At 41.7% G+C, this 11,881-nt stretch overlaps 1 protein-coding gene across 1 annotated transcript in view; it reads left to right on the top strand.

The window, feature by feature from the left end:
- The first annotated feature begins 4,029 nt into the window (after positions 1-4,029).
- LOC126234739 (N-acetylglucosamine-6-sulfatase-like) overlaps positions 4,030-11,881 on the top strand; it is a 102,107-nt gene continuing 94,255 nt past the window's right edge. Inside the window, exon 1 of the mRNA XM_049943485.1 lies at positions 4,030-4,170. Coding sequence (XP_049799442.1) covers positions 4,039-4,170 — 132 coding nt within the window. The 5' untranslated portion in view covers positions 4,030-4,038. The remainder of the gene's footprint in view (positions 4,171-11,881) is intronic.

The raw sequence follows: 11,881 nt of genomic DNA, 5'->3' as shown, positions 1-11,881 counted from the left end.
TTCACGGCTACGTTCATCATTGGCCCATTCGTTTTTGAACAGTTTGGGGCTCAAGGACCAAAGACGTGCAGTGTGACTGGCCAGCGTAACTGCCATAGGGGCTCAAGGACCAAAGTCTTGCAGTGTGACTGATATGCTTCGCTAGCATGTCATACTCGCCCTACAGGAGAGAGACGCATTGAACTAAGCAGTTTCCATGCAAGTTGGGCCCCCACCACACATCGCTCGTGAAGTTCACCTGCTTCCTCGAAACACATTTGGAAACGATCGAACTATCAGCCGATCCTTCCAAATGCTTCGCCGGCACGATCACATGATCTCATTCCCTGTGATTTCTAGTTGTGGAGCTACCTGGAGCACAGGGTTTTCCAGGGAAACATTCACACAGGTGCTGATCTGAAGAGCAGCATATCAAGAGGGATAGCCAGCTACCTGTGGACATAGTTCGTTCTGCTGTGCAGAATGCAGTCCTGCGATTTCAGACTCTTCTGGACGCTGATGGCGCCATATTTAGCCCATTTTGTAGCAGAAATGGTACCGGTATGTAATGGTATGATGTACCGTTGTAGCACATTAGAAGTGTTTCAGCAGAAATGATTCTGCATTATTTCTCTTCCCCATGTCATTGACATTAATGCTATCATGTTTGGAACTCGTACCTTAACAGATCAATGCCATGAGGAAGTAACAAAAGAAGTAGGTCAGACAAAAGATAGTGAACATCTTACAAAGATAATACACTACTGGCCATTAAAATTGCTACACCATGAAGATGACATGCTACAGACGCTAAATTTAACCGACAGGAAGAAGATTCTGTGAAATGCAAATGATTGGCTTTTCAGAGCATTCACACAAGATTGGCGCAAGTGGCGACACTTACAACGTGCTGACATGAGAAAAGTTTCCAAGCGATTTCTCATACACAAACAGCAATTGACCGGCGTTGCCTGGTGAAACGTCGTTATGATGCCTCGTGTAAGGAGGAGAAATGCGTACCATCACGTTTCCGACTTTGATAAAGGTCGGATTGTAGCCTATCGCGATTGCGGTTTATCGCATCGCGACATTGCTGCTCGCGTTGGTCGAGATCCAATGACTGTTAGCAGAATATGGAATCGGTGGGTTCAGGAGGGTAATACGGAACGCCGTGCTGGATCCCAACGGCCTCGTATCACTAGCAGTCGAGATGACAGGCATCTTATCCGCATGGCTGTAATGGATCGTGCAGCCACGTCTCGATCCCTGAGTCAACAGATGGGGACGTTTGCAAGACGACAACCATCTGCACGAACAGTTCGACGACGTTTGCAGCAGCATGGACTATCAGCTCAGAGACCATGGCTGCGGTTACTCTTGATGCTGCATCACAGACAGGAGCGCCTGCGATGGTGTACTCAACGACGAACCTGGGTGCACGAATATGAAAACGTCATGTTTTAGGATGAATCCAGGTTATGTTTACAGCATCATGATGGTCACATCCGTGTTTGGCGACATCGCGGTGAACGCACATTGGAAGCGTGTATTCGTCATCACCCGGTGTGATGGTATAGGGTGCCATTGGTTACACGTCTCGGTCACCTCTTGTTCGCATTGACGGCACTTTGAACAGTGGACGTTACATTTCAGATGTGTTACGACCCGTGCCTCTACTCCTCATTCGATCCCTGCGAAACCCTACATTTCAGGAGGATAATGCACGACCGTATGTTGCATGCCCTGTACAGGCTTTTCTGGATACAGGAAATGTTCTACTGCTGCCCTGGCCAACACATTCTCCAGATCTCTCACCAATTGAAAACATCTGGTCAATGGTGGCCGAGCAACTTGCTCGTCACAATGCGCGTCACTACTATTGATGAACTGTGGTATCGTGTTGAAGCTGCATGGGCAGCTGTACCTGTACACGCCATCCAAGCTCTGACTCAATGCCCAGGCGTATCAAGGCCGTTATTACGGCCAGAGGCAGTTGTTCAGGGTACAGATTTCTCAGGATCTATGCACCCAAATTGCGTGAAAATGTAATCACATGTCAGTTCTAGTATAATATATTTGTCCAATGAATACCCGTTTATCATCTGCATTTCTTCTTGGTGTAGCAATATTAATGGCCAGTAGTGTATAATTGCGCCGGCCGGAGTGGCCGAGGGGTTCTAGGCTCTACAGTCTGGAATTGCGCGACCGCTACGGTCGCAGGTTCGAATCCTGCCTCGGGTATGGATGTGTGTGATGTCTTTAGGTTAGGTTTAAGTAGTTCTAAGTTCTAGGGGACTGATGACCTCAGAATTTAAGTCCCATAGTGCTCACAGCCATTTTTGAATATAATAGTGATTTATTCTTCAAAACTGAAAACATTATTGTTTCTGTTTTACGTACAAGACTCTTCTCTATCACCATTGTCGTAATTCACAATAGAAAAGTAATTTTGTTAACAGAAGCAAGACAAGAAAAATACTTATATGTCGTTATAAGCTAACTCTGATTACTGCATTTCTGCTAAGAAGGGAACCTCCCCATCGCACCCCCCTCAGATTTAGTTATAAGTTGGCACAGTGGATAGGGCTTGAAAAACTGAACACAGGTCAATCAAGAAAACAGGAAGAAGTTGTGTGGAACTATGGAAAAATAAGGAAAATATACAAACTGAGTAGTCCATGCGCAAGATAGGCAACATCAAGGATAGTGTAAGCTCAGCGGTACCGTGGTCCCGCGGTTAGCGAGAGCAGCTACGGAACGAGAGGTCCTTGGGTCAAGTCTTCCCTCAAGTGAGAAATTTATGTTCTTTATTTTCGCAAAGTTATGATCTGTCAGTTCGTTCATTGACGTCTCTGTTCACTGTAATAAGTTTAGTGTCTGTGTTTTGCGACCGCACCGTAAAACCGTGCGATTAGTAGACGAAAGGACGTGCCTCTCCAATGGGAACCGAAAACATTTGATCGCAAGGTCATAGGTCAACCGATTCCTCCACCGGAAAACACGTCTAATATATTCTACACGACAATGGTGACGGCATGTGCGTCACATGACAGGAATATGTTGTCGACCCACCTAACTTGTACACTTGGCGAATGAGTAAAATGATTCTTCTACCTTGCCCTATTTAGGTTTTCTTCTGGATGTGAGAATCACTCCCAAAAAAGTGATGAAAACATAAGAGTTTGTGACATAAATTGAAAATAAAAAATTAAACTTTTCGCTAGAGGGTGGACTTGAACCATGGACCTCTCGATCCGCAGCTGCTCACGCTAACCACGGGACCACGGCACTGCTGAGCTGACGTTCTCAACGACCCGCAGGTGCTCTCGCTAACCACGGGACCACGGCACTGCTGAGCTGACATTGTCCTTAATATTGCCTATCAAGAACATAGACTATTCATTTTGTATATTTTGCTTATTTTTTCATAGTTCCACACAACTTCTTCCTGTTTTCTCGATTGATCTGTGTTCAGTTTTTCAAGGCCTATCCACTGTGCCGACTTATAAGTAAATCTGAGGGGGGTGCGATGGGGAGGTTCCCTTGTAAGTAATGCTGTGATCGTCTTGTAGTTTGAGATGGCTGCTTGTCTGTGGATTCCTTTGCTACTATTGCCTAACACCTGGACGACAAGCATGCGCACCTACGTCAATCCTCATTTTAGAACATGGAATACGAAGTTTGCCTTAGTGTCACAGTCATCCCGAAATTAGAGTGAAATGTGTTAGTGAAACCACGAGACACTAAATCGGGGTGGTCTGATGGGAATTTGAAAACCAGTCTTCCCAAATACACGCACGGTGACCTAATGCAGCATTTCAGTCGATCGTGTCGCAGTTCACATACTGAAGGCCTTGATAAGAGTTTCCTTTCCTTCATCACAAAATGAAAACAACTGTTAAAATCCGCTACACAGATCCATTAGGGCACTTTGTTTAAACTACTATGTTCGCCATCCAGTCTTATCGCGTAAAACGCCTCTTATCTTTTGATTGCAGTCGGATGAGAGGTATTTAAAAGCTGTTCTGCCTGTAAAAAGGCTACTTTCATAAGATCACAATGGTCAAGCCGGCTGGCAGTGTTTTCCTAAAACTGGTTGCCTTCACCCTGTTGCTGCAATGGGGTGGGGCAAACAAACCGAATTTCGTCATCATACTCACGGACGACCAGGATATCACACTTGGCGGCATGGTATGTAAAATGTTATTTGGACGTTAACTACTTGTCAGCCAAGTGAAGTTATCAATCGTAAAATTTGAGTTTCATTTCTGAAACTGGTGGATGACAGGATAATCCCGCAGCATTTACTAGTTACGCGTTAACTGCCACAGTTAATTTTATAGTAATATTGTCATTATATATGTATGACAATAGTACTATAAAATTAAAACGCAGAAAAATGTAATAGTTTAGTCTTAGGCCTAACTTTTTGGTGAGTATAGGTAATATTATTTATTTGTTTATTGACATTTTACGGCCTTCATTGGACCACCCTAGCCTACTTTATACAAAGAATTTTTCAGTTTCCTCTCAGCCCAGTACTTCTTCATTCTCTCGGATCTCATCCTCCTTTCTACACCGGAAATCACCCTTCCTATGGTCTGTTTGTTGTTTCTCGTTTGCAGTCTGGTTTGTTTGTCTGTTAGTTTCCTGATTTTGTCAGTTTTGTTTCTTAGGTCTTCCAGTGTAATCTGTAGCTCATCCATATCCTCCTTGATTTCTGTAATCTACTTAATGTTGCACTTACTATTCCACAATTTTCCTATTGTTCTCCTGATGATCCTGTTTTCTGGTGTTCTGATTAGATGTCCGAAAATTGAAATGCGTTTCTTCCTGATTGTACTCGTTACCAGTTCTATTTCCTAGTAGACTGTTTAATTTGTAGCTACTCTCCAGTGTCCACCTTTCTGGTACGATTTGTTGATGCACGTTCTGATGATTCTTCTCTCTATTTGGAGTATTTTGTCTATTTGTGCAGCGTTAGTTGTTTTGAAGATGGTTTCACTTGCGACTGTTATTTTTGGTTGAGTGACTGTTTTGTAGTGTTTTAATTTTGTTGCTATTGACAGGCTCTTTTTGCTGTAGGTGTTCTTGGTGACATATTGTGCTCATTTTATTTATTCTCTTATGCCATGTTGGCTTTTCATTGAGTTTATATGTTATGATTCCTCCCAGCTATTTAAATTTATCTACAATTTTCATTTCTTGGTTTCCTATGTTTATAAGTAGTGGGTCAGTTAACTTGACGACTGTCTTTTCAAAGGATATTCCAAGACCAATTTTCTGTGCAGTTTCCTGTAGTGAGATAACTTGTTGTTTGGTTTCCTGAATACTATTGGACAAGAGCGCAAGGTCATCAGCAAATCCTGCACAATTTAAACTTATATTGTCCTTGGGTCTTCCAATTTGGATGTTCTTTGGGTTAATCTTGTACGATTCCCTCATTATGTATTCTAAAGCATAGTTGAACAGCAAGTGTGCCAAGCAATCTCCTTGTCTTAAACCTGTTTTTATGATGAATGGCTCAGAGAGTTCCGCCCTGAACTTGACTTTTGATACAGTTTTGGATAAGATGAGTTCTATCAATTTGATTAATTTTGCATGGAGCCCAAATATCTTAAGATTTTTAACATTGAAGGTCTATGGATACAGTCATATGCTATTTTAAAGTCCACGAAGGTTATTACAAGAGGTTTATTTCATTTCTTGTAATATGCTATGGCTAATTTTAAAGTGGTGATCTGTTCTGCACAGCTTCTCCAAGGTCTGAAGCCTCCTTGGTATTCACCTAATTCTTCCTCTAGTTGCTCTTTGATCCTCTTCTATAGGATTCTGGAGAAAATCTTGTATGTGCAGTCTAAGAGAGAGATACCTCTTTAATTATCTGGGATGCTTTTATCTCCTTTTTTGTGGAGTGGGTGGATTATGGGTGAGGAAACTTTTCTGTGTCCAGGTTTTTGTTAGGGCTATGTGCGAGGATGTTCGAATTGTATCACTGGCATATTACCACATTTCTGCAAAAACTTTGTCTTCTCCGCATTCCTTATAATTTTTCATCTCTCTGAGTGCCGTTTCCACCTCTTGGATTGTTGGAGGATTTATGAGATCTGGTAGAATCTTGATGGGTGTGTCTGTATTAATTGCTAAAAGTTCCTGGGTTTTCACAATTCAAAAGTTTACTAAATGCTTTTGCCATGATTTCAGCATTTTTCTTGTCATTATGTGCCATTTTCCCATCTTCCCTTTTCAGCATTAATACGGGAGGGACAAATTTTTGTAATTGTCTTCCAAACAATTTGTAAAAGTCTCTGGAATTGATTTTATGGTAAATTTCTTCTACTGAGTCAATTAGATCTTTCTGTGATTGTTTCTTGGTTTGCCTGATAATTTGTGTGAACTTTTTCCTGATATTTTTGAGGTTGGTTGCATTTTATTCTGTTATGTGTGTTTGAAATCTTAACCATGCATGATGTCTTTCTTCGTGAATTTTGTCACATTCTGAGTTCCACCAGACATTTCATTTACGTGGGGTCAATGGGGCTAAATTCTCCGCTTGTTGCCTGAGAATTTGAATCAGTTCGTCTTAATTATCTGTCAGTTTTATGTTTTGCTTGACTTCTCTATCATTTCTAATTAATTGGTGGGGACCGAAGTTCCTCTTTCGTTTATTCCATTTTGGTTTCTTTTTTAGTGGTGTGAACTCAATTTTTATTTGGACATTGTAATGATCTGAAACTGTATCTACCCCCTCTTAATACTTCAACATTGTAGCTTTCTCTGTGGCAGAATTTGTCCATAAATACATGATCCAGCTGCCATTCTTCTTTCCTCTAATCAGGATGTTTCCATGTTTTAAGTTTGTTTGGCCTTCTTTTGAAGTATGTGGACTTAGAGATCAGTTAGTGTTCCCTACATAGTTCAACAAGTCTTTGGCCATTCTTATTTGTTTGTTTATGTGGAGCCCATTTCCCAATGATATCCTGGTATTTCTTTTTCTTCCGAGTTGGGCATTGAAGTCCCCTAACAGGATCTTAACATTGTTAATATTTACTTGGTTTATTGTTTGCTCAAGGAGATCCCAAAACTTTTCCACTTCTTTTCTAGTCTCTGTGAGAAAATTCTTTTCATTAGTAAGGGCATGGGCTTTAATGACGTTATAAATTTTGTTGGATGCTTTTAAACTCAAAGTTGCAATTCTAGGGGAGATGGCTTGAAAATAGATAATCGAATCTATAATTTTCACATTGACTAGAAACCCAGTTCCAAATTGGGGAGATTCTTTCATAACTCTTATTCCAGGTTTCCCATATTCATTACATAACGTAATATTGAATAAATCCTGATTAATTGCATATGACAGCAAAATATCACCTGTACTGCAAATTTGAGACAGCTGCAACAAACACATCAGTATGTATTAGTAAGGTTTATATTTTTCCTGCTAATAATTTTATGAAAATAAATACCATAATCTCAAAACGTATGGCTTATATAAAATTTCTTTAGATTTTATTTGACAGAGAATAAATGAAAGTCCGCAGCTCGTGGTCGTGCGGTAGCGCTCTCGCTTCCTGCGCCCGGGTTCCTGGGTTCGATTCCCGGCGGGGTCAGGGATTTTTTCTGCCTCGTGATGACTGGGTGTTGTGCGATGTCCTTAGGTTAGTTAGGTTTAAGTAGTTCTAAGTTCTAGGGGACTGATGACCATAGATGTTAAGTCCCATAGTGCTCAGAGCCATTTGAACCATTTTTGATAAATGAAATCATTGACGATGGCGAAACTTCACTGAATTTTAAACAAGAAGAATAAGCGTTAGCTCAAATCATAACCACATAACCATAACGATTTATAATTTTTCTAGGATTGCGCAACATAAAAATTATGATTGCTATAATAGCTATGGTTCGTTTACATGTTTATACGTCACACATGTCTGAATAGTATTCGTGATTGTAACAGATTTTTTCAGCTTCTGAATATCTCCGTTTGTTTAATATGAGTTTTTAACACAATAAGAGTTTCACAATATACGAATGCATATTTTCGGCAGCGTTTCATGATTCCCCTTTTTTTTTGGTACGTCGATGACACGATTCTTTGAGTTGAAAATCTATCGCAGATGCTCCAAGGCATTCGTCACATTAGCCATGAACTCGAAATCTGTGGTGGAGTAAGTATTGTTACTACTTTCAACCGAACTCATTACAGGGCAAATAGGTAAATTGCGTTAAAAACTACACAAATCTTCGTGCGAGCCTAAGCTGTAGAAGCCAGTATGACATTCAGTAAAAGTGCTTTGGTGATTGTCCATGTTGTGATGCACTGTGAACATCAATCTTTGGCCTACTGGAGGCAGCTCCCATCTTATGCAACAAGCGATGTACAATAACATTGCCGGGACTTGGTCGCTTCGGTTATTGTATTACCGGGTACTCCGTGCGGTGATACAGATTCGGTGACAAGATCGAAGAGGAAGGAGTGCAAGTCTTTCATTGATGCAGAAATTTTATTCTTTTCTGGCGGATCGATCGCACGCCGGAACCTTGAACCTCCACTGTTTACACCTTTCCCGACGGCACCCGACTCTTATCATTGCTCTCTGTTCCTTCTAGCGAGATCTTTATCACAGCGACCGGAGGAGCAGCTTATAATGACCACAGTCGGACCTTGGCTATCAATCGTTGACGAGCGCCGAGGGAAGTGGTCAAAAAGCACTATTGTAGGGTCTAATCGCATTGGTCAGTACTGCGTTTTCCTTATTTTTCGTAAACAACTTGAGGTGAATGTCAGGATGACGCCTTAAACAAAACCGACTACTATACGAGCTTGCTCCATCACGTCAAGATCGACAGGACGCTGAACTGTCATTGATCCTCGACTCGGACTGTACGCAGTTAGCTGGGGTAGCTGTCACCGAAAATATGGACAGGAGAACACAGTATCAGTACCATAGTAGACCTATAAGTGTAGAAATAACCCTTAACATAAAAATAAAGCTGTCATCTCGAAGGTTGGTTTAAATTCCAACGCTTTACTAGTAATGGTTCAGTTTGATATGTACTGCCATCGCATTCCTCCGAATTTTGAACTGACAAATCCGCCAAGTATCGTAGACGCCCGTAAAGATTTATCGAAGAAGAGGCAATGGTTTAAATTACCATCCTTGATAAAACTGATTCGGGAGTATGGAATGTTTAAGACTTAAAGTTGACAGGTATCCGCTCAATACTATTGAAGTATAAGTTTGATACCTACATTTTGATCATTTTTAAATAGTATAAGCGAAACGCATCTTTTTATGTTGTTAATATGAATATTAGTTCTGCGCTGTGAAATTACATCCTTCTTAGGAGTAAATCCAATGACTTATTAAAAAAATTTCATTCGTATACTAATGTTAGTTTGACACTGAAAATAAAAAAAAATATTAAATAGAAAAAAAACTGAACGATGAAAATAATGTGCTGTACAGCAACCAAAATAATCAGCAAGAAATGCTAAATTAATACTTCTGAAAGGGAAGAAAAAGAAAACAAACTTAAAAAACACGCTTATTCAACTTTTATGTCACCTTTTAACACTTTTTTTACTTACGAAACTTCACATCTGACCATCGCAATGGATTTACTGCTTTATTATTTTCACCTTTTATTATTTAATGTTGACTTCCATCAATAAAGCTGAATAAAATGCGTTTCAGATCTTTTTGTGTTCTTTGGGTATTTTGACCCAGGAGCAGCATTCGACTAGATGAATGTGGGAAACCTTCCAAAAACACCCTGCAACTGGTCAGTTCAGGTCTGGTATTGAATCAAGATGATCGTTGTCTCCCCAGTTTGATACACTGTACAGCCATGCCCATGGACTGTAGAATTCGTAATTCTATGCCTACGTGTTGCAGCGTGTTACACCCCACAGACTTTGAGTATTTCCAATTGCAGAAGATGACATGTTTTTCGACGTCGAAATCACAAACTTTTTCCCTCTCTTCTCTATCGATGCATGTCGGTTCATAGATGTGTAGACATCCACCTACAGTATTGTATGTCAGTGTCCTTCAGGGTCTATTGTAATAGCTATGCCGTGTTGAAAGGGATGTAGAACCAGGAACATGTTGGGGCAGTTCTTTGGCCACAGGCAAATGGGTAACAGCTGTTGTGACAAAGTTGTGCAGTAGGGAGTGCGCAGGGAGCAGGCAGCTTGCGGGGATTAGGAACGTATGTGGGGCAGGTACTAAACCTACAATGTAACTGTGACGATTTTGCAGCTGATTCTGGGAATGTCGCGTCCTAGTTTACGTGTTGCTACTGGTGAAGATGAGGTATAGATGAAACAAGCCCAGCCTCTTTCTCGCAGCGCAGGCAACACACTGGAATCAACATTGCAGTGACAGTGTCTAATAAAATGCTAAGGCATGTAGTATTGTTTAGTAGCTACGGCTGGCAATAGGTGAAAACACTTCAATAGGGGGAAGGGTGCCCACGTGAGGATTGGGGACGTATTTGGGGCAGGTACTATCCCCGAATATAATTCATGCTTTTGGAATGGGCGCAGGGAGTGGAAACACGTAATCGCGGTCTATATGTCATGATACGGGAGGGAAGGAGGGGGGAGGGAAGGGGGGGGGAGATGTGGATGACAGAAGCCATGCATCTTTCTCGCACTGCTGGCAGCACTCTAGAATCAACACTGCAGTCACAGTGCCTACTGAAATGCTACGGCGTGTTGTATTGTTTAGCAGTTAAGGTTTGCAACGGGCTGAAACATTTCGTACTGTCTCCAATTTCATACTGCCTCCGACTTCCGCCGAATCCATCCTTCGCAGAAATGGGCCAATTTATACACCGAGGTGACAAAATTATTGGGATTGCGATATGCAGATATACAGATGGCGGTAGGTATCGCGTACACAAAGTACAAAAGGATAGTGCATTGGCACAGCTGTCATTTGTACTCAGGTTATTCATGTGAAAAAATTATCGAAGTGATTATGGCCACACGACGAGAATTAACATACACTGGAATGGTCGTTGGAGCTAGACGCGTGGGACACTCCATCTGGAAATCGTTAGGGAAATTCAATATTCCGAGATCCACAATGTAAAGAGTCTGCTGCGAATACCAAATTTCGAGCTTTGCCTCTCACTAAGAACAACGCAGTGGGCGACGGCCTTCACTTAACGACCGAGAGCAAGCTAGCCATTTTTTTACTGTTTTTGTGGAATTAAAAAAACACAAAAGAGCAGTGGCATTTGCATAGATTTGTCACTGCTAACACACAAGCAACACTGCTCGAAGTAACCGCAGAAATCAATGTGGGACGTACGACAAACGAAATCGTTAGGACGGTGCGGCCAGATTTGGCGTTAATGGGCTATGGTAGCAGACGACGAATGCGAGTGCTTTCGCTAACATCACATCACCTACAGCGACTCTTCCGGGCTCGTGGTTATATCGGTTGGACCTTAGACAATTGGAAAACCGTGGCCTGGTCAGATGAGTCCCGATATCGGTTGGTAAGAGCTTATGACAGGGTTCTATTGCGGCGCAGATCCCACTAAGTCATGGATCCAAGTTGCCGACGAAACATTGTGCAAGCTGGTCGTAGCTTCATAATGGTATGGACTATGTTTACATGGAATGGACTGGGTCTTCTGGTCCAACTGAACCAATCATTGACTGGAAATGTTATGCCCGCCTACCTGGAAACAATTTGTAGCCATTCATTGATTTCATGTTCCCAATCAATCAGTGGCAGATTAAAAAATTTTGCGCCCCTAGGCACACCATATTGTATGCGCCCGTTCTCGCTTCCCGCGCACTGTGTCCCGGGTTCGATTCCCGGCGAGGTCAGGGATTTGCCCTGCCTCGAGATGACTGGGTGTTGTTGTGTTGTCTTCATCA

This window comes from Schistocerca nitens, chromosome 2 (genome assembly GCF_023898315.1).
Source record: "Schistocerca nitens isolate TAMUIC-IGC-003100 chromosome 2, iqSchNite1.1, whole genome shotgun sequence".
In the NCBI taxonomy this organism is placed as follows: domain Eukaryota; kingdom Metazoa; phylum Arthropoda; class Insecta; order Orthoptera; family Acrididae; genus Schistocerca; species Schistocerca nitens.
This window is presented reverse-complemented; position numbering and strand designations above follow the sequence as displayed.